Source organism: Lissotriton helveticus, chromosome 1_2, assembly GCF_964261635.1.
Source record: "Lissotriton helveticus chromosome 1_2, aLisHel1.1, whole genome shotgun sequence".
Taxonomy (NCBI): Eukaryota; Metazoa; Chordata; class Amphibia; order Caudata; family Salamandridae; genus Lissotriton; species Lissotriton helveticus.
Window position 1 is genome coordinate 403,226,452 of NC_136058.1, and position 23,663 is coordinate 403,250,114.

Consider the following 23,663-nt stretch of genomic DNA (forward strand, 5'->3'; position numbering starts at 1 on the left):
TCTTTGTGTCCCTCCAGACACTTACTCACCCTATTGTAGGCCGTACCCAACATTTTCTCCAGTGAATTAGATTATGCCAGTGGCAGATCCCTCTCTCTATTCCACCCAGACTTAACAGTGGCGACGGATGTATCACTTCTGGGATGGGAAGGCCATATGGGAGACAGAGACTAGGGAACCCTCGTCACCGGCAGAGACCCAACTCCACAACAAGCTGTTGGAGTTGCAAGCATTTCACTTGCCGGTGAATGTCTTCCTGCCCACCATCACAGGATGGCTGGTGCAACTTCTCACAGACAAGACAGTCAATGACGATGGTCTCATCAGGAAGAGTCACACTTGAACTTGTTTGACAGCGAGCCGAGGATTCACTGGCTGCAGCTGTTTGGTCTGACGAACGGGCGCTGGAACTGCTTAGTTGAATTTGACTTCCTCCCAGGTACGCTGCCCAGAGATACAGAAGAATCCTTACTCGGTTGTATTGAATATTGTTGAGAAGCATATTGGAGAAGCGGCGTTCTACCATCCTGATGAGACCATGGTAATTAAATGGAACGGTTGAAACATTGACTATACAGGGACTATTTCATATAAATTATATCTTCTATGAATCGCCTTTGCTTAACTTGTATTGTGCAAAAGCATTTGCACCCCTGTTTCTGTGAGCAAAATGTGGATCGGACTGTTTTATCATCAAATCACTTTCATCTTAAGCACTGCGCAGTCATCACTCAACGTTTTATATATACACTTGATGCTGAGAACACAATTAGAATTTTTGGAAATGAAAAGGCCTCATCTGAATTCTAATCTTAATGAAAATGGTGAATTAATATCTGCCCAGGGCCTGCATATGTGATACAGACCTGTGAGATAATGAACTCAGACCTCTGTAGTTGTTCACAGTGCACATGGGAAGTGCTTTTATACGTCTACGCTTGTCACTTCTGGAGCAGAATGACGGCGACACTGAGCTGCATGATGTCTCCTACTGCGTGCAGCAGGACTGCTTTAAAGTTTGAGGATCCACTCTGGCGTGTGGGGAATATTCACAAGGTAAGGAATCTCCAGGTAAAGGAGTATCCACCAGAAAGAGCGTTACCGAAGGCAAGTAACTGGTTTGTTATGTTTTCCTGCTGTTGTATATTATGTATAGGGCTCCCGGTTTTCCGTATTTACACATATAAATACAGACGGAAATATTTTTTTCCTTTGTCTGTATTTGTATGTAGAAGCGGAAAAATACGAGTAAAAAAGTACATTTTGCCGCGCTGCAGCCTTTGTTCAGAGTTGCCGTGCCCTGCTCAGATTCTGGGGATTCCTTCCAGTGACGTGGCTTCCTTTCAGTGACGTACTGTTGACCTATTGGCTCAGGGTCTTCAAGTGACCCTGAGCCAATCCCGGTTGTTTACAAGCATCACCGTGCGGGCGTGCTAATACCACCAGCTCCTCCGCCGTTAGCTGCGCCAGCTCCAGCTCCTTCTATTTGCACTTTGTGGGTACGTGTATGTGCCCTTAAAAGCCGCTCCTGCCTCTCTCTGCCCTCTGCAGCCTCGGGCTCCTGCCCTCCCGCCCCCACCCACGCAGCACTAGCTGTTCGCATCCCCTTACAGAGTCATCTTAGTTACTGTGATGCAAAAAAGTAAACGTTCCTTTGTAAACCTTATGCTTCATCTGCATCCATTGCCTGGGAAATGTGTTTAAAAAAAAAATGTTGTCAGAATCCAGATCGATTCCCTTAAAAGCCGCTCCTGCCTCTCTCGGACCTCTACAGCCTCGGGTTCCGGCCCTCCCGCCCCCACCCACGTAGCACCAGCTGTTCGCATCCCCTTACAGAGTCACCTTAGTTACTGTGATGCAAAAACAAAGTAAACGTTCCTTTGTAAACAACCTAAAACGGCACAACTTAACTATCAACGTGATATGGGTAGGATTTGTAAGATATATTAACAGCGCTTAGAAACCAAGCCTACACAGAAGCGATATCGGGCAAATGACACACTTTAGCTTTCTTTTTTTCAAGTTTCTTCAATTAATGCCTCATTGCTCCATTAATCACCAGAAGCTGGAGCTGATCCCCCTTTATGACCTTATGCTTCATCTGCATCCATTGCCTGGGAAATGTGCTTTAAACAAAAATGTTGTTAGAATCAACAGATCATGTATCGATGATGGATTATTTGGATAATGTGGCAAAATTCATAACTATGCAGAAAGTGAAGCAGCCATGTAATCACATAATTCCAACTAGTAGTTCTTTGCCGTGACTTGAAAAAGACCCAATCCTGATTGATGAAGCAGTCGGTTTCTCTGTACTTGAATAAAGGGAAGCATTTTCAGAACCCCTTGTCCTCTGCTGTCTGGGAATGATTCATATTCAGGCTGCACTGAGCTGCATCTAGGCGATTTACCACTGGTAAGCCATTCAATGCAGGCGGTTGACTGGCAGCGTGGGCTCAGGGAGAGGAAGTACTACCTTAGGCTTAGGCCTCTCGAGAAACAGAACTGCAGGCTGCAATTCCCATTTTAGGAGATGCAGTTCTCTCGTTGCGTTTAGGCCCCTGTCAAGGCATTTATTTATTTATGCGTTTTTATATAGCGCAGACTTTACCCGAGGGTGTCAGAGAGCTTCACAATAGGAACAGTAACATTACAAGAGCAAATGTTACGTTACATGAGGAAAAAGTGACAATTGTGCAAGTAACACCAGTAACCAAGATACAAGATGAGGTAGCAACCGGTACGTTACAAGCCAGAAAGAGCCTCAATGTCTGCAAAGTCTCTTGAAATGCACATGTGCTTGTACTACAATGGCAACGTTTTCAGATGAATGTATTGTGTTGCCCAATAACAACCCGACACTGGCGTGCATTGTCAATTTAAATAAATGCGGAAAAATACTAGCTGTAGTGGCGTTTTTTGCGTGTGGCAAAAATAAATGTGGATAAATACAGAAAAAATGCCCAAAAAATAAATATGGATAAATACAGACGGAAATGGTCAAAAAATAAAGAGCACTGGTGTTTCTCCCCCAGTGTGGATTCTCACATGTGCAGTGAGACCAGATTTACGGCTGAAACACTTGTGGCATTCAGAGCACTGATAAGGTTTTTCTCTAGTGTGGATTCTTATATGCTCAGTGAGATAATATTTACTTCTGAAACTTTTTGTGCACACTGAGCACTGATAAGGTTTTTCCCCAGTGTGGATTCTTATATGCTGAGTGAGACAGGGTTTTTCACTGAAACATTTCTTGCATTCAGTGCACTGATAAGGATTTTTCCCAGTGTGGGTCCAAGTATGTATAGTGAGTCTTCTTTTGTCATAGAAACATTTCTGGCATTCAGAGCACTGATAAGGTTTTTCCCCAGTGTGGGTTCTTATATGTTGAGTGAGACGGCTTTTATTACTGAAACATTTGTCGCATTCAATGCACTGATAAGGTTTTTCCCCAGTGTGGGTCCTAGTATGTTTAGTGAGTTCTCCTTTGTGACAGAAAAATTTCGGGCATTCAGAGCACTGATAAGGTTTTTCCCCAGTGTGCGTTTTTATATGCAGCGTGAGAGGTCTTTTTTCACTGAAACATTTCTGGCATTCAGAGCACTGATAAGGTTTTTCCCCAGTGTGGAATCTCAAATGTGCAGTTAGAAGTGATTTAAGTTTGAAATGTTTTGGGCATTCAGAGCACTGATAAGGTTTTTCCACAGAGTGGGTTAATGCATGTTGATATAGATTCCCTTTGATTCTAAACCTTTTCTGGCATTCAGAGCACTGATAAGGTTTTTCCCCAGTGTGGATTCTTATATGCTCAGTGAGATAAGATTTACTTCTGAAACTTTTTTGGCATTCAGAGCACTGATAAGGTTTTTCCCCAGTGTGGATTCTTATATGCTCAGTGAGATAAGATTTACTGCTGAAACTTTTTGGGCATTCAGAGCACTGATGCTTTTCCCCAGTGTGCATTCTCACATGTGCAGTGAGACTAGATTCAAGGCTGAAACATTTTTGGCATTCAGAGCACTGGTAAGGTTTTTCCCCAGTGTGGATTCTTATATGCTCAGTGAGATAATATTTACTGCTGAAACTTTTTTGACATTCAGAGCACTGATAAGGTTTTTCCCCAGTGTGGATTCTTATATGCTCAGTGAGATAATATTTACTGCTGAAACTTTTTTGGCATTCAGAGCACTGATAAGGTTTTTCCCCAGTGTGGATTCTTATATGCTCAGTGAGATAATATTTACTGATGAAACTTTTTTGGCATTCAGAGCACTGAGAGATGTTTTTCCCAGTGTGCATTCTCTCAAATTCAGTGAGATGAGATTGATGGCTGAATCGTTTTTGGCACAGGTAACTTATTTCCCCAACTTGGGTTATTTTGCTTTGATTGAGGCGGGTTTGAACACTGAATTTGTTCTCACAGCACGTGTTTTTATAAGGTATATTCCTAGAGTTACATTTAGTTTTCTCTTGCTTATATGCCACGGTACGAGTGAACCTGATTTCAGAGTCGTGCTTATTTAGATAATGTTCAGTATTTATCTCTAGAAGAAATTGTGTGTAATCTTGTTAACACTTGAATTGAGCAAAATATGTCTGGATGCAGCCCTCTAACACCTGTCGAAATGTTTCTAGCCGATAATAGTCTTTTGGTTATAGCCTCTCCGGCAGCAACTTATTTTGTGACTGAAGTTTTTCTCAAATCTATTTATATAGGTTCTTAGCAATGCAGTGATAAGGTGTTAGTCTGATATTTAATGATTAAACTGATAAGTACCATTTGCACTGACGTAATGGCACTAACTGAGAACATTAGAACATGCACAGTACTATTGTGGCTCACCAGTTGCAGAACATCAGTTAATTTTACCCTTTCTATGTTTGGTGTAAGGTGTAGTTCTGAAGACGAGGATTTATTTACATTAGCTATAGCGCAACGGTGCTCATTTAATCCATTTTTATATTTAACAGTTTTACATATCACTCCTGCACAACAGAATGTTGAGGCGATTTACATAGAATTACAGAACAGTACACATTAAAAAGGAAACAATCTGAGATGGTCATGAAAACAATAAAGTGGTGGATTTTTAAGGTTTTCGCCAGAGTGAGCAGAGTGGGTCGAGGTGTTATATCCCGAGGCAGATAGTCTCAAACTTGCGTAACTGGTTAAAAACGGTTGTTGAACAAAGGCGATTTTCCAATCTTTTGGTTGTTAACGTGTCAGCTTCGGAGTCTTCTTTCAGAGTCTTTTCTTTGATGGTTTGCAGAAGAAACCTTTTGTTATATCTTTCTTTTATGCAGTGTGTGCTTCCTCTCTGGAATTACATGATGCTTTAGATCATGTGTGCTTTAGATGAACGTTATTCTGTCATGCTGAGGCAATTTGTCTTTCTGATAATATTTCAGATGAGGATGTTGTGATTGGTCTTTCTGGGATTATTTCTTATGCTGTGTGGACAGATATGACTTTGCTCTGGGTTAATGAAATGCTAAAATTAGAGACTTCACTTACAGTATAGTACTTTCCTCAGCTCCCACTTCTTCGCCACACCTAGGTTTTGGAAAATGTTTAAACTTAGAATGCTGGATGTCCTTCAGTTTTTCAAAATAATCCTTCTTATGGCACTAACATTCAGTTGCCTGGTGCTAAATCTTGCTTTCTTCGTCCGTAATTTCAATCACCTATAGTATTAAAATTAAATAGTTAATACATAATACATGTAAATTTCCCCATAAATAATTTACAAACAGAGTGTAGAATGGTAGCCTGAGAGTACTTGGATGTAGGAGTGAGGATTTGTAGAATTTCCAACATTTTATTAAGCTCACAAAGGATACATGTACCCTATGGACTTGTAACATAGAATTCCCAAAGCAGAAATTAAAGTCATATGGACTGGCACCAAACAGATATTTAAAAAAGAATACTATTAATTAATTTTTAATGTAGATTTTTGAGATGGGAATTTCCCCTCCATGGACAACAGGTGTTTTCCCCTGCCCTGAGTTACCACCTACTTGTATCTGGTATCCTGACTTTTGAGTTCTGGCCTCTGCCGCACACAAATCTATTGTGTGTTGCAAGGACTATGCCTAGACCTATCCCTCCACTATGGTCCAGAGTATGAATCAAGGGCAATGAAATTAAGGCGTACTTTCATGTGTTCATTTTATTCCACCTGATGAATCATGGCAAGGTTCTCGCTGGCAACCGCGCCTCGGTGGGCTTCTGGAAATACCTCCCACTAGCTCCCATCGGGCGAGTAGCCATGGCAAAAATGATCATTGTCCCTCGCTTACTGTATTATTTCACTAACCTCCCGGTGGTGCCTCCCAGAAGTTTTTTTCACGAACTGGACTCGCTGCTCCGCACCCTTATATGGGGAAATGGTCGGCATAGAATAGCCCTCGCCAAACTTAGACTATCCACCACACAGGGGGGCCTGGGTGCCCCCGACTTCGAATCGTACTTCCTAGCAGCGCAACTTCAGTGGCTCTCGTATTGGACGGCGGGAAGACATTCCGGGGAGACTCATACAACGCACGGCCCCATCCCGGAACTCTGTCGGCTGCTGCTCCCTGGCATCAAACCCTGCCGGACCTACCCCTTGCAGGTGTCCGTGGCCCGCCAATGTATGTTGGAAATTCACTGCATGGCAACGAGGACCACTTGCTACTCCCCACGGCTGCCACTAGCGGGGTGGCCACGTGGCGTCTCCTACTTTACGAGCACCATGGTAGGAGCATGGACGGACTCTGAGGTCACGGAGGCGGAGGCACTATTTGAGGAGCGCCAGCTTCGCCCGTTCGCACAACTTATGGAGGACCTTGGCCTCCCCCCAGAGCAGTTCCTGACACATCCCCAACTCATCGACGGCTATCGCCCACATGGTAATCTAACGGTCAGTGAGCCCTGCGACACACCCCGTAATACACACTATCCTCTACATGGGGAGCGGAAGACACCTAGTCACTTGGTTGTACAAGTCCATCCGGGAACTTACACACAAGCCGCTACTCACTCTTAGGACGGTGTGGGAGGACGAGATTGGGAGACAATTACATGACCGGGAGTGGGACAGAGCACTGGAATTCCCAAAGATGGTGTAGAGAAACGCGCAGTTCAAAAACATACAATACTACATTTTACATAGGGCTTACCAGACCCCGGCACGCTTCCAGCGTTTCTATCCTGACACTCAGTTCTTATGCCCCAGATGTCACTCCCCGTACGCACACTTCCACGACATGTTCTAGGACTGCCCAACCCTTCAGCCTTACTGGTCAGCCATACTTGACTTCATTAGCACCCTCACAGGCCTCACCGACCTGCATTCCTGGGAGGCAGTCCCCCTGGGGACATTCCACAGGCCAAAAACACACAAGGTGCAGTTCAGATATGCTGCGCTATCCTTGCTTCTAGCCAAAAGGAACATAGCCATGCAATGGCGCGCGCCAGCTGGACCCTCACTAGAGACGTGGGCGGGCGCAGTGAGAAAGCGGACTGCAGCGGAAGAGGATGCCCTTCGGGAGGAGGAAGCTACAGGTCCGCGCAAGCGTCCTATCTCCCTAGAATGGGCCACCCTATACCACGAATCTCTGTCAGATCACCAGCGTGATACCCCAAGCCCCTCCCAACATGCCCCGCGCCCCGGACGGCATCGATGCCCTCATAGGGAATAATCGACATGCGCCCCCACCCCACCCATTTCCGAATTCACCCCTCCGGCCTCCGCTCTGTTCTACTCCACTCCACTCTTCCCCCCCACAATTGTTTTACTCCGTAGATGCGCTCAGTGCAATTCGCCTGCCGAGCTCCTTTGGCTCAGTCACATCCCTCTCCCCCCCTCCCCCTCCTCCCCAGTTAGTTAATTCCCCTCCGGGGCTTTCTCTTTTCTCTTTTCTCTCTCCCTCCCTTCGCAGGGACACTGCTTTCTTTACCAAGTTCCCTCACCCCACACGTAGTCCCCCTGTTTCTTTCCACCAAATTCTCCTTGCGCTCACGCTACATCAGTTCTAAGCGGTCCATGCCCCTACTCCACGCGCCTGTGGAATATTGTATACATCTAACGGGCATGTCTGTACTATTGTATCACCTTCGTCGCATTATTATTTACTGTGAACATTATTTCCAAAAATCAATAAAAAGGTTTTACAAAAAAGAAAAAATCAGGTGTTAGGTTTTTCTGCACCTGGATGTAATCGGGTGCAGAAAAACAGGACACAATTGTTTTCCAGACAGAAAAATTAGACTGAAAAGACGCACAAGACTCTGGGTACAGCAGAAGCAGCCAAGACGTATCCTGTTTTTTTACTAACTGGGAGAAACCCACAATTCTTCCCTCTGTTAGAAAATGCTTTCCTCTTCCCTTCCCTGCTTCTTCACCCATATCCCCCCAACCAACCACATGCATATATATTTATATATATATACCACCTGCTTAAAACAAGTGGTAAATAAAAAAAGAAAAACACTATGAAATAGTGAATGGCATGTGGTATGACAGGCAGGAGAATCTGTTCCTCGTGGCAACTCCCCAGTCCATGGCGCCAAACTAGTAACTGTACGTTACTGGGGTAAATCTACCACAAAACAATTACGTGAGATTTTTCTGCCACCCCAGTACTGTGCAACTTCTAACAAGGGACTATGAGAGGTCTTGGACCGGTCCTGTGACCTGGAGGGTCACACCAAGTGTGCCCTTATTTAAGGCAGAGGACTGTCATGGGTTTACCAGCTAGAGCGGTGGTGGCAATGCACCCTGTTGTAAGGATCAATAGCCTTATGATATCTTTGCATCATGGTCAGTGGAGTGGCTTTCTACTGACACACACATGTTATGCTCCATTTCTATTCCTGTGCCCAGACTTTGCGCTAACATCAAGTGCATGTTTAGGGTGTTGGTGTGCGTAGCATAAATGCAATGTGAGAGTGCGACAGAGTAAACTGCATCTCCTGCCTGCCAGTTGTGTATGCAAGTGGGACCATCTATCCCTCATTTATACTCGAGTTCAAAGTCCTCTGTTACCAAGGAATAATGTGCTCTACAAAGTACTCAGGTGCCTGCTGTGACACCAGGGATGGTGTCAGCCTGACAGTCTATCTAAGTTGAAGGGACATCACCGGCAGGTTGTATTACTTAATGGAGAAGCTATGTACCTGTACTGAGGAGCCTAGAAGCCTGCCTGTCTGGTAAGAAAGGGAAGGGAGTTTGACTATCCAGCAGGAAGACAAGTCTGTCCTGGAAGAAGCAAGGTCCGACACATCCTCGTTCTCTGTAGGGCGGGCCGCAAAGCCATCCAGCAGGACCAGCTAGTCTGAGGGATGCCAAGACTCTCCCAACAGTTCAAGGCAGAAAATAAAACTTAACGACAACATGATTGTTGAGGCCCAGTAGGACGATTGTGTGCTGCCAACAGGCCCATTCAAGGTTGCATTTGCCAAATTCCTAACACAACAGAGTCTGAATCTACTGACTTCCTGGAGAGCCTGTGTTGGGCTTTTAGCTGCTGAATTTCTGACTACTCTGTGTCAGAGGTCCATGAGGGACTACAACTACTCCAGTGTCGAACACCCTGGCTGAGCTCACGCCTGTGGTCCAGCCGGCCACAATGTGGGCTCAATTGCTGATGGTCGGGCCTCCAGAGGGGCTGCACTTACAGACAGGCCAGGTGTGACTGCTATCTTGGGGCGATTCAAAAAGGGGGTGGTGATGGACAGAGTATCTGAATTAAGCAGAACACTCCTACCCAGTCAAAAGATCAGGGCTTGATCCATCACCGTTTTTTAGCTCACTGCACCATCCCAGTTCAGAACCTGGCTACATGCAAATTAGTCTAACCCTGGCCTAGTGCATCATGGGAACAGGGCAGACCAAACTACGAAGCCAATTCTTTACTGAAAAGGAAACAAGCTTCCGGGGACCGGTTTCTGGCATTGCAGCCGTGTTCGGCCCAGCTTGCTTGAATCCTGATGGTGCAGTGAGCAAGGGACTCATGTCTGAGCATACCCTTCCACACTTGTGGTGGCTAAAACGATTCAAAAAGGGGGTGGTGATGGACAGAGTATCTGAATTAAGCAGAACACTCCTACCCAGTCAAAAGATCAGGGCTTGATCCATCACCGTTTTTTAGCTCACTGCACCATCCCAGTTCAGAATCTGGCTACATGCAAAATAGTCAAACCCTGGCCCAGTGCATCATGGGAACAGGGCAGACCAAACTACCAAGCCAATTCTCTACTGGAAAGGAAACAAGCTTCCGGGGACCGGTTTCTGGCATTGCAGCCGTCTTCGGCCCGGCTTGCTTGAATCCTGATGGTGCAGTGAGCAAGGGCCTCATGTCTGAGCATACCCTTCCACACTTGTGGTGGCTAAAACATTCGAAAAGGGGGTGGTGATGGACAGAGTATCTGAATTAAGAAGAACACTCCTACCCAGTCAAAAGATCAGGGCTTGATCCATCACCGTTTTTTAGCTCACTGCACCATCCCAGTTCAGAACCTGGCTACATGCAAATTAGTCTAACCCTGGCCCAGTGCATCATGGGAACAGGGCAGACCAAAACTACCAAGCCAATTCTTTACTGGAAAGGAAACAAGCTTCCGGGGATCGGTTTCTGGCATTGCAGCCGTCTTCGGCCCGGCTTGCTTGAATCCTGATGTTGCAGTGAGCAAGGGACTCATGTCTGAGCATACCCTTCCACACTTGTGGTGGCTAAAACGATTCAAAAATGGGGTGGTGATGGAGAGAGTATCTGAATTAAGCAGAACACTCCTACCCAGTCAAAAGATCAGGGCTTGATCCATCACCGTTTTTTAGCTCACTGCACCATCCCAGTTCAGAACCTGGCTACATGCAAATTAGTCTAACCCTGGCCCAGTGCATCATGGGAACAGGGCAGACCAAACTACCAAGGTGCACTGGGCCAGGGACAGATCAAGCCCTGATCTTTTGACTGGGTAGGAGTGTTCTGCTTAATTCAGATACTCTGTCCATCACCACCCCCTTTTTGAATCGTTATAGCCACCACAAGTGTGGAAGGGTATGCTCAGATGTGAGTCCCTTGCTCACTGCACCATCAGGATTCAAGCAAGCCGGGCCGAAGACGGCTGTAATGCCAGAAACCGGTCCCCGGAAGCTTGTTTCCTTTCCAGTAAAGAATTGGCTTGGTAGTTTGGTCTGCCCTGTTCCCATGATGCACTGGGCCAGGGACAGACTAATTTGCATATAGCCAGGTTCTGAACTGGGATGGTGCAGTGAGCTAAGAAACGGTGATGGATCAAGCCCTGATCTTTTGACTGGGTAGGAGTGTTCTGCTTAATTTAGATACTCTGTCCATCACCACCCCCTTTTTGAATCGTTTTAGCCACCACAAGTGTGGAAGGGTATGCTCAGATGTGAGTCCCTTGCTCACTGCACCATCAGGATTCAAGCAAGCCGGGCCGAAGACGGCTGTAATGCCAGAAACCGGTCCCCGGAAGCTTGTTTCCTTTCCAGTAAAGAATTGGCTTGGTAGTTTGGTCTGCCCTGTTCCCATGATGCACTGGGCCAGGGACAGACTAATTTGCATATAGCCAGGTTCTGAACTGGGATGGTGCAGTGAGCTAAAAAAACGGTGATGGATCAAGCTCTGATCTTTTGACTGGGTAGGAGTGTTCTGCTTAATTCAGATACTCTGGACATCACCACCCCCTTTTTGAATTGCTATCTTGGGCGGCTGATCTTCAGGCAACTGCAAAGAAAAGACAGAGTGGGTGCCCTTCTGAATGCAGACCTACACCCAGGACCAAAGCGCTCCACAAAAGCCTGCTGGTGGGTCACTGCTCTCACGAGTGTTCGGTGTGCCATTTAAGTGCCGGGAAACAGGAAAGAAACCCAGACAAGACTGACTCATCCTGTGGAAGGATAAGACGCTTACAACAGAGAATATACGAACTGCACCTATACTATATTCATGATACTCCTAAATGCCCCTAGAGGGGAAGAGGGGATCAGAACCAGATGCACCTGTCTGTAGCACATGGTAGTCTTGAATGCCTGCACTATCTTTTCACCCAGACTGTTCATAAAGTTGATTTTAGAGCTGCTATGCACATAGCAGGGGGAATCTCAGACCATTCGCTGGTGGCGATGCAACTCGATGGTCCGGTTGTGGACTTCATCCTACCCCCAAGGGTTGATCCGTGATATTTAAAAGACAAGACGTTCAAAGCTCGTATGAGAGATAGAACAGAATTCTATTTTAAGGAGAACGGGCGGCCTGTTGAATCAGTTTGCGTGCTGTAGGATGAATTCAAGGCAGTGATTTGAGGCCAGACACAAGCCTTGATTGGGAGAATGTCGAAGGAACGTAAATTGAAGTGCGAGGCTCAGGACAAGGAATGTGCTTTCCTGGAGGCTCGCTTGGCAAGTGGGGAATCAGTTTCTCTCCCATTACACCATCAACTGAAGCAACCCACATTAAGCGTACTAATGGAAACTAGCGTGCACTCATTCGCTGGCTACCCAGCATTGTCTCTATGATGTTGGTGATAAAGCCAATGAGTTGCTTGCATGGCTAGGGAGACGAGACAAAGAACGGAACTAGATCCTTGAGGTTATTGACAACGGGATGGATATACTGGGAGAGACTTCCTGAAAGACCTGACCCTGCCAATGCTAACGAATGAGGACGGAGACGCAATAGACCAAGTAGACTAAATAAATAAGACAATAGGAACCTTGCAACAGGGCAAGCGATGGGCCTGATGAGCTCCCCTTAGAAATATATAAAAGAATGATGGATAAAGTCAGGGAGTACCTCCAGAGTAGGTTTCAGACTGCCTGAAAATATGGGTGTCTCCCAGAGGACCAAAGAACATCTAAGGCGGTGGTCATCCCAAAAAAGGACGAACCAGCAACTGAGTGGGGTTTTATAGACCTCTCTCCCCGCTTAATTTTGAGACTAAGGTCCTTGTGAACGCCCTGGCGATCTGCCTGCGGACAGTAATTGCACCAGTGGATCATCCTGATCAATCGGGCTTCATGCCACACCGGGGAACGCGCTTAAATCTCCGACACCTTAATGGAGTATCACATGCAACAGGGGATTCCTTTGCTGAATCAGTGGCGCTGCTATCAAGCTCTTGTATGTGGCCCCTTTAGCGCGCATGCGCGGCAATAATACAGCCTCTCGAGTCTTTGCCGTCCGACAGGGATGCTCCTTGTCTCCTGTGCTCTTTCCACGTTTGGGTTCACCAGGACCTCTCATATGGGGTATTCCAGTTGATCAGGAGTGAGAATCTCCCTATACGTTGACGTTTTGCTATATGACACGTAGCCAGCCTTCTTGAGTGAACAAATCCTACAATTTTTTCGCATATTTGGAGATCATTCAGGATGTAGGATCAACTGGAAGTCCTTAACATTCCTGCTGGTGGCAGGGACCCTGTGGCTGAACTCTCGGTGCACAGTTCGGGTGGCACTACATTGCTTTAAATATTTGGGCGTGTCTATTACAAGAGAGCACAGGCAGGAACATACTCCCGAAATTAGACCGTCTTCGCTGGGATCCCCCACACTTGCGGGTGCTCCCGCTCTCCTTACTGGGCCGGGTGGCCCTATTTAAAGTGATGACCCTCCAGGGTCTCCTGTACATTGTGCAGAAAATGTCCTTTAAGATCCCACCAGACATTTTTTTTCAAAAGGTAGACTGAGAACTTTGGCTCCTGTTGTGGGATGGTTGCACTTCGTGCTTAGTAAGGTGTAGAGGGGAGATTAAGGTGGACTGGCGGTCTGGAGCATTCTCAAGTGTTACTGGGCCACGCAGCTGGTGGCAGTCAACAACTGGGTTTTTGCGGACTGTGAGGATCCTGCTTACCGGGTAGATAGATTGGCCATGGGCAAGAGAGGTTACCCCACCCCGGTGCTGTATTGAAGAAAGTATGAGTGCACTCTATCTACTCATACCCAAACAGTAGTAAGGGTGTGGAGAGAGGCTACCAAGTGTTTAGGCTGAGAAGATAAGCTGACTGAAATTACTCCACTGTATGATGGTGATCTCTTAAGTGCAGTGGGAGGATTGCAGGGCTTAAAAAAAATGGGGATTGATTAGCTTAGAGCGGGCAGGCGATGTGTGGGGGGGACAGGCACTTGTGTCCTTCACGATCCTTCAACAAAGGTATGAATTAGGTGACTAAAAACGGTTCTGACATTTGCAGGTGGGTCACGCTCTGCAAGGTCACATCTGGGAAGGGGGGAAGTTGCTTGATGCATCCCCACTGGAGGACCAGCTGCTAACTAATCCCCTGACCGAAAAAGCCATCTCAACCATCTATAGGAAGTTGATCTACAATTCTCTGGATCCCTGGGGGATGTTTCAGGCGGTCATTCACCAACTTTTATGTTTTTCAAAAACAAGCTTCCAAAGCTGGAGTTGGTTTTTAAAAACCAATAACTAATCGCCCTCACACCCTTGGAACTTTCTCCCTAATTAATTTAATCCCAGGAAATGGGATTCATTTAAAAACAAATTCTCATCACGACTGCCAGATATTCCCTGGTGGTCCTGAATAAGAGAACAAGCATTTGCAATACGATAGGTCTCGCATTAATTAAGTTTGAGCTATTGGCATTGCTAAATATTGCAACACCAATTGCAACAAAAGTCTATAAATGGTAGGCCAAAAAAAGTTATTTATTTTTGTAGCAATGGTGGCATGCTGCACTTTAGATGAATATGTTTAAAAGTAAAGTGCTCCATACTGCGATTGCTACAATAGTTAATTGTGGATGCGTTAACAATTGATGTGTGCACGGACTGCTGGTGGAGTGTGTGTGCCTGTAGAAATTGTGCACTGATGGCTGGTGGTGTGGGTGCCTGGTGGAAGTGTGCACTTATGGCTGGTGGTGTGTGTGCCTGTTGGAAGTGTGCACTGACAGCTGGTGGTGTGTGTGAGCCTGGTGAAAGCGTGCACTGACGGCTGCTGGTGTGTGTGTGTGCCTGGTGAAAGCGTGCACTGATGGCTGGTGGTGTGTGTGTGTGTGCCTGGTGAAAGCGTGCACTGACTGCTGGTGGTATGTGTGTGCCTGGTGAAAGCGCGCACTGACGGCTGGTGGTATGTGTGTGCCTGGTGAAAGCGTGCACTGACGGCTGGTGGTATGTGTGTGCCTGGTGAAAGCGTGCACTGACGTCTGGTGGTGTGTGCCTGGTGGAAGTGTGCACTGACGGCTGGTGGTGTTTGTGCCCAGTGAAAGCGTGCACTGATGACTGATGGTGTCTGTGCCTAGTGGTTGTGTGTGTGTGTGTGTGGTTGTGGTTGTGTGTGTGGTTTTGTGTATGGTTGTGTGTGTGTGTGTGTGGGGTTGTGTGTGTGGTTGTGTGTGTGGTTGTGTTTGTTGTTGTGTGTGTGGTTGTGTGTGTGTGGGGTTGTGTGTGTGGTTGTGTGTGTGGTCGTGTGTGTGTGGTTGTGTGTGTGGTTGTGTGTGTGGTTGTGTGTGTGTGTTGTGTGTGTGTGGTTGTGACTGTGATTAAGCTTGGATTTTCTATTTTCACGCTGCAGTTCAACTTGCCCAAAATCACACAGTGCAGAAGCAGAGACGCCGTGATTAAGCTCAGATTGTGTAGGAGGAAAGGGGAAGTGAGAGGAGGGAGAAAGCAAAGGGGAGGCGCTGAATAGGGAGAGAGAGAGCGAGGGAAGGGGGTGAAAGTTGGCGAGCTGTGGCACAGCGAGGAGGATGCTGACAGGTGGTGAGCCCACAAATTAACACGGAGAGGCGAGGCAAGCAGAGTCTTGAGGCAGGCGCCTGCTCCGAGTCTCCAACATGTAAATCACACAAAAGCCACATCAAAGGGACAATCATTGCATCGGACAATTTGCAAAGTAGTGACATTTCTTCTGAAGTACTGAGGGAGAGAAACTCAACATAGGGCGAAAGCATGGGGATTAAAGCTAAAGGGCTCTAGTCATCAAGAGTATATGGCTGTTGGCAAAGCCACGTTTAGAAGGAGGGGCGGGGATGACGTTGCTTTAATATGTTCAGTTACCAAAAAAAAGTAATGTGGAAATTTAAAGCTCATTATAGCAAGCTTTACACTCTTCTTTTTTGCAGGCCGTAGTTAATATTAAATTTCCGAAACCTATTGGTCGGACTGGATCTGCCACTATTAGTCTTTAATTTATGGAAAGGGGGGGAGAGTATATGTACTATTTCCATGGGTCAGTTTCACTGTGGTTTACAGAGGTTTTCCACATACTGAAAGACAGTAGGCAAAACAGTAATGAGGAGAAAAACAAGCTCTCGGCATTGCATGGTGGGGGCGGGGGAGCGGCTTCCTTTGTAGTCTGATGCCGAGGCTCAGACAAATGGTGTGGGTGTGCGATGTTGCTGGAGATGTGCACACACCCAGCTCACATGAACTGTACCTAATCCGCAGTTTGGGGAGACTTTTCGAAAGCCTTACTATAATCTCGCCGATGGCTTAGATGAGACTTAAAAGGAATAGCGTGCCACATCATTTCATATACTGGCATCTGCCATCAGGCGTGCATAGGATCAGCAACAAATGTTTTTTGGCACAGCATCGCCCAGAAGCCTTGGCAAAGCCAATGGGACCCAAAGGCAACACCTGTTGGCTTTACCAGTGCTTGTTTTATTTTCTTGGTAAGGTGGTGGCAGAGGCTTTTCGCTTTCAGGGTGGGGATGGAGGAAGCGGGAGGTGACTGAACGAGGCAGAGCTACTATGTTCTTATGTGTTATTGATGTGTGTTTCATTTTTTTGGGGGGGTGGGGGTGTCTTCTGATCTTGCCTGGCTGCTCTAGGGGATTGAAGGATGTGTTCGGAACATATTTAATAAAACATTATGTAATGCTTCACACTGCACGTTGCCATTTCTGAGCGATGTAATGAGCCGTCGGAAGTGTTACTTTAGTTTATGCTACTCAATTTACCGACTTCAGAAAGATGGCAGTCCGATCCAGCCATGCCTGAATTCGTGACTTGTAGCTCAGTGGGATGTTGGTGCGAGCGTTGACTCACTGGGCTATCTCGCGAGTGATGACGAGTTATTGGTTTTATATACTGTCTATTAAAAGGGAAGGGGCGCGCCTGTCCAAAGGCAGGCTCGGGCTCGGTTTGGGGGGGAAGTGGGGAGGGTTAGGGAAGGGGTCTGACTGGAGGTCTTGAGCTGCGGGGCCTGATGGATGCTCGTGTCTAAACCCGCTGCCCCTCTCCCCGTCGTCTAACCTACTTTCCCTTGGATAACGCGGTTAGCCGGATTTAATCTAGGGGGGCACACCAGCTGTACCCTGCCGCCCAAGCCCGCAGGTGCCGTCGCTTCCTGTGCTGCAGCACCGCATTGCCCCCCCCTCCCGGAGCAAGGCTTTCCATACCCATTGTGTCTTACCACCCTCCTGTGGTGGCGCCCCCTCGTAATTTTGGCTCTCAGTTCTTGAGTGAGATATAAAAGTGCTGGTAATCGCTGTCTCAGAGTGCCGAGAATTGCGGGTATCTCCCATCCATGGCACTGTTCCAGCCATCTGCTGGGCACACTGCCAGCCACAGAGCTGGCCTCACCCCTCAGTTGGCACTGTGGGCACTGCCTCTGTGGTTGGCAGCCCTCTTCTGGGCGCACTGTCCTCCCCAGAGCTGGTCTCGCCCCTCGGTTGGCACTGTGGGCACTGCATCTGTGGTTGGCAGCCCTCTGCTGGGCGCACTGTCCTCCCCAGAGCTTGTCTTACTTCTCGGTTGGCACTGTGGGCACTGCCTCTGTGATTGACAGCCCTCTGCTGGGCGCACTGTCCTCCCCACAGCTGGTCTCGCCCCTCGGTTGGCACTGTGGGCACTGCCTCTGTGGTTGGCAGCCCTCTGCTGGGCGCACTGTCCTCCCCAGAGCTTGTCTCACTTCTCGGTCGGCACTGTGGGCACTGCCTCTGTGATTGACAGCCCTCTGCTGGGCGCACTGTCCTCCCCAGAGCTGGTCTCGGCCCTCTGTTGGCACTGTGGGCACTGCCTCTGTGGTTGGCTGCCCTCTGCTGGGCGCACTGTCTTCCCAGAGCTGGTCTCGCCCCTCGGTTGGCACTGTGGGCATTGCCTCTGTTTTTGGCAGCCCTCTGCTGGGCGCACTGTCCTCCCCAGAGCTGGTCTCGCCCCTCGGTTGGCACTGTGGGCACTGCCTCTGTGGTTGGCAGCCCTCTGCTGGGCGCACTGTCCTCCCCAGAGCTGGTCTCGCCCCTTGGTTGGCACTGTGGGCACTGCCTCTGTGGTTGGCAGCCCTCTGCTGGGCACACTGTTCTCCCCAGAGCTGGTGTCGCCCCTCGGTTGGCACTGCCTCTGTGGTTGGTAGCCCTCTGCTGGGCGCACTGTCCTCCCCAGAGCTGGTATCACCCCTTGGTTGGCACTGTGGGCACTGCCTCTGTGGTTGGCAGCCCTGTGCTGGGCGCACTGTCCTCCCCAGAGCTGGTCTCACCCCTTGGTTGGCACTGTGTGCTGTGGCTGGCTGGCCTCTGATTTGAAGACATAGACATTTTCTGCCTGTTTTGAAGAAACTACCTCAATCCTCTCCGGCGCCGGGGACCCAACTCTCCTTTCTCTCTTTCCAGGGGCGTCAGATCTGATAACGCCCCCCCCAGATTACCACGCCCTCCCCAAACTTGGCCGGTGCTGACTTGCACCCCCTTCTCGGTGCCAGTGACGTCTCCCTCCAGTTTCCTCCTCGCAAATACCTCCAAATCTCCCACTTACCACACCCCCTCCCCCCTCCTCACTCTATCCTACAAGTGGGCAGTGAAATCCCTCCAGCTTGATCTCCTAGTTGCCAAACCTTACTTGACGGCCCTAAATCTGTGAACTGCAGCTGCTCCCCCCCTTATTAACTACTTTAGCTGTGACTTCCCCGGTTGGCAGTGTTCCCCCCACTCCCCCGCCCCCTGTTGACACTGAATTTAGCCCATCCGATCACTTGGTCCGCAGTGCCAACTCCAACTCCATTATTTGTCATTAAAGCCTTAATCTGCCCCCTCTGCCCACGGCCCCGCCCCCTCCTTGGGGGCTCTCTGTCTGGATAGAGTGCTCTGTGGCGCTGGAGCAGGGGCCCTCGCTCGTCTGCCCCCCCCCAGTACAACCAGTGCCGGGAGTGTGAGGGGCCTGAGGGTCTGGGGAAGAGTCACATCTGGACTGCAGGGCCCTGGAGATGCGGGGACAGTAAGTGGGGGCGGGTCTCGGTGGGAGGCTGCCCCCCTCCCCTCACCGAAGCCTCACTTTATCCTCAGCCTGCAGCGTCCAGGGTGGGGCCGGCGCCCCAGGCACCTCCCGTGAGGACTCTATGTAGGATTGTCTAGCGCCTAGAAGCGAGGAGAGGGGTGGGCTGCGGGGTCAGCGTCTCTGTGCACCACTTGCACTGGTGTGTCTGTGAACGATTGTTTCTGATGTGCCTGTGAGTCTGACAGACGGGGGCACCATTCCAGCTCTGAGTGTGCCCAGCTCTGAGTGTGCGTGTGCCCAGCTCTGAGTGTGCGTGTGTCCAGCTCTGTGTGTGCGCGTGTCCAGCTCTGACTGTGTGTGCGCGCGTCACAACGGCCCATTTCAGAGCAACCTAATAACCCCCTGTCTTTCTCTCCTCAGGTGTGCGTGATGAGAGCCCTGCCCCCCTTCACCCTGCTGGTACTCCTGCTGTGCCCCTGGCATGCCACGGCCCACCCTACCTTCCAGCACCCGGACACAGCCTTCAACCACTTGGCGCTAGACCGAGAGACGCGCATGCTGTATGTCGGCGCTGTGAACCGCCTCTTCAAGCTCTCGCCAGACCTGGAGCTGGTGGGCGAGGAAAAGACCGGCCCGGTGGATGACAGCCCCGACTGCCTGCCGTTCAAGGACGTGCAAGAGTGCCTGCAGGCCCGGCCCACCGACAACGCCAACAAGCTGCTGGTGGTCAACGGGTGCGGCTGGGAGCTGGTCGTGTGCGGACAGGTCTTCCAGGGACTCGGTGGCCGAGGTGCTCTACTACCCGGTGGACCCCGGGGACAACCAGTTTGTGGCCGCCAATAACGTGCGGGTGACCACAGTGGCCCTGGCGGGCAGCACCACGGATGGACGCCAGCTGATGATCGTGGGGCGCGGCCTGACGGCCAGGCTGTCCGCCGGCATTCCTCCCATCACCGTGCGCCAGCTCAACCAAACGCCCGTCTTCTCCAACGAGGGCCTGGGCAAGCTGGTGGTCAGCGACTTCTCAGACTACAACAACCACTTCATGGGGGTCTTCGGCCACGCTGGCCATGTCTACTTCCTCTTCTTCAGGCGCGGGCCCATGACGCAGCTGGAGTACGCCAGCTACGTGGCCATGGTGTGCGACCAGAACCTGCTGCTTTCCTCCTACGTGGAGATGCAGCTGGTCTGCCAGGACTCCAAGGGCAAGAACTACAACCTGGCGCAGGCCGCCCACCTGCAAGCCCAGGAGGGGGGGGGGAGCAGCCACGCTCTTCGTGGTCTTCGCCGCTGGGGTGGCCTCCATCCCAAGCGCCACCCAGGACACGGCCATGTGCGCCTTCAGCCTGGAGGAGGTGGACGCGCAGCTGGAGAGGGCCAGGATGCTGAGCTACACCAAGGCCAGCCGCGACGAGCAGCACCAGCAAGTGGCAGTCATCGAGTATGGAGTGACCTCCAGCTGTGGGATGCTGCCAGAGGTAAGCTGGGATGGAAGGGGGATCTCCTGGGTTTCACCTCAGAGTATGGGGTGACCACCAGCTGTGTGCTGCTGCAAGAGGTAGTATGGGATGGAAGGCGGATCTCCTGAGGTACACCCTCAGAGTATGAGGTGACCACCAGCTGCGGGACACTACCACAACTAGGTTGGGATGGAGAAGAGATTTTCTGGGGGTCACAATGTAAGGAGTGACCTCCAGCTATGGGATACTGACAAAGGTAGGTTGGGATGGAGATTCCATCTCTTGGGACTCACCTCAGAGTATGGGGTGCTCACCAGCTGCAGGGTGCTGCCAGAGGTAGACTGGGATGGAAGGGGGATCTCCTGGGACTGACCTCAGAGTATGGGGTGATCACAAGCTGCAGGGTGCTGCCAGAGGTAGACTGGGATGGAAGGGGGATCTCCTGGGACTGACCTCAGAGTATGGGGTGCTCACCAGCTGCAGGGTGCTGCCAGAGGTAGACTGGGATGGAAGGGGGATCTCCTGGGGTTGACCTCAGAGTATGGGGTGATCACCAGCTGCAGGGTGCTGCCAGAGGTAGATTGGGATGGAAGGGGGATCTCCTGGGGTTCACCTCAGAGTATGGGGTGATCACCAGCTGCAGGGTGCTGCCAGAGGTAGAATAGGATGGAAGGGGGATCTCCTGGGGTTCACCTCAGAGTATGGGGTGATCACCAGCTGCAGGGTGCTGCCAGAGGTAGACTGGGATGGAAGGGGGATCTCCTGGGGTTCACCTCAGAGTATGGGGTGATCACCAGCTGCAGGGTGCTGCCAGAGGTAGACTGGGATGGAGAGATCTTCTGGGGTTCACCTTGGAGTAAGGGTGACCACCAGCTGCTGGGTGCTGCCAGAGGTAGTTTGGGATGGAGAAGAGATCTCCTGAGGTACGCCTCAGAGTATGGGGTGACCTCCAGCTGCAGGATGCTGCCAGAGGTAGATTGGGATGGAGAGGAGATCTTCTGGGGTTCACCTTATAGTAAGTGTTGGACCTGGCCCTGCCCAGGTGCGGGTGGCATGACCTCGTAGTAGTTGGCAGCCATCTTGTTTTAGTAGCTTTTCAGATCCAGTCCCCTTATTATTTATCTGACCCAGGGAACATAGGAAAAATATGAGACTGACACCCCTAAAATCAGAATTACGTGATACACTCTTTAGGAAGAGTTCTCTCCACCTCCTAGGTCTAGAAATAGGACTTCTGGACCGGGACTATCCTCCAGGCAATCTAGCTGGACGATACTGCTATGATGTGTATTCCCCATCTGGAGACAGTGACAGGGCCTGGGGAAACTCCGCCATCTGGTATCTGCTGTCTGCCCTTTAGATTAGAGGGGAGGAGTAGTTTCGGGCTGCGTCCTGGCCTCCACAATGCCGGCGCCGCTTCCTGCTGGGCGGCTGACGACCCTACCTTCCTGCTTCAAAGGATGAGGTGGCCCATGACGGGAGCCACCCCCGACCGGGCCTAAGGGAGGGAAACCCCCGGCCTACATGAAAGGAGATCAAAGACATTTTGAGGGATAAAAGAAGGACGCTGGAACTAGAGAATCAGATCTGCTAGGGGAACCTCCGAAGAGGTACCCCCGGGAGCCCTCCTAAGGCACGACGGGTGTGCCTATCACCAAGAGCCCTGCTGACGCTGTCGCGGCTCCAAGTCCTCGCTATCCACAAGGGCCCTGCTGACGCTGTCGCGGCCCCAAGCCTTAGCCATCACCTGAGCCCTGCTGGCGCGGCTCCAAGTCCTCGCTATCCACAAGAGCCCTGCTGACGCTGTCGCGGCTCCAAGTCTTCGCTATCCACAAGGGCCCTGCTGACGCTGTCGCGGCCCAAAGCCTTCACCATCACCTGAGCCCTGCTGACGCTGTCGCGGCTCCAAGTCTTCGCTATCCACAAGAGCCCTGCTGACGCTGTCGCGGCTTCAAGCCTTCGCTATCCACTAGGGCCCTGCTGACGCTGTCGCAGCCCCAAGATTTCGTCATCACCTGAGCCCTGATGATGCTGTCGCGGCTCCAAGTCTTCGCAATCCATAAGAGTCCTGCTGACACTGTCGCGGCTCCAAGTCTTCGCTATCCACAAGGGCCCTGCTGACGCTGTCCCAAGCCTTCGCCATCACCTGAGGCCTGCTGACACTGTCGCGGCTCCAAGTCCTCGCTATCCACAAGAGCCCTGCTGACGCGACCAATCACAGCCAACACGCGTTTCGTCACATCCGTGACTTTCTCAAGGCTCTTGAACTGCTCGAATAGTTGTTGGAAATATCAGTGGCTCTGTGATAACGAATAGAAAGGTCCTCTTCAACTGGCATTCAGTAGTTAAAACATGCAGGAACATTCCCTTATTTCCTATTCGGTTCTGAGACAGGAGATACGTCCTCCTTCGAAAATCTTTCGTAAAGATGTCAAAATAGTAGCATCAATGATTCCTCGTCATGTGGTCAAACCGCGTTCAATTGTTTAGGGCACTATGATAGGACCTTAAAACATGCCGAATCGTTCCTTTCTTTTCCATTCAGTTCTGAGACAGGAGATCTGCCTTTCATAAAATTATTTCCATATAGGTTTGTAAACAGTAACATTAATGATTCCTCGTCATATGGTCAGAACAGTATTCAATTGTCAAGGCTCTATGAAAAGACCCTTAAATACCGGCTTCATGTAGCCTCTGCAAATAGTTCCTCCCATATCGGTAGCCGTGGCATGACGAGGAATCATTGACGCTACTGTTTTGACATCTTTATGAAAGATTTTCGAAGGAGGACGTATCTCCTAAGCCTTGAGAAAGTCACGGTGGTGACGAAACGCACGTTGTCTGTGATCGGTGTTCTTCACAACGAGGACTGGACCACAATGCATATTACACAAACATCTGTTGAATGAATATAGTGACAAATTGTAATGTGCCAGTCCTGTCTTATTATTCTTAATACATTTACCAAGAATGTTCTAATTGGACAGTTCTCGTGGTATCCTGAAAGAGGAAGAATCT

General features: G+C 49.7%; 1 protein-coding gene across 1 annotated transcript in view; it reads right to left on the reverse strand.

Moving 5' to 3' along the window:
- Positions 1–2,547: 2,547 nt before the first annotated feature.
- LOC144806465 (uncharacterized) overlaps positions 2,548–23,663 on the reverse strand; it is a 45,803-nt gene continuing 24,687 nt past the window's right edge. The window contains exon 4 of the mRNA XM_078672828.1: positions 2,548–5,685. Within this exon, the coding sequence (XP_078528954.1) occupies positions 3,001–4,299 (1,299 nt within the window). The 5' untranslated portion in view covers positions 4,300–5,685 and the 3' untranslated portion in view covers positions 2,548–3,000. The remainder of the gene's footprint in view (positions 5,686–23,663) is intronic.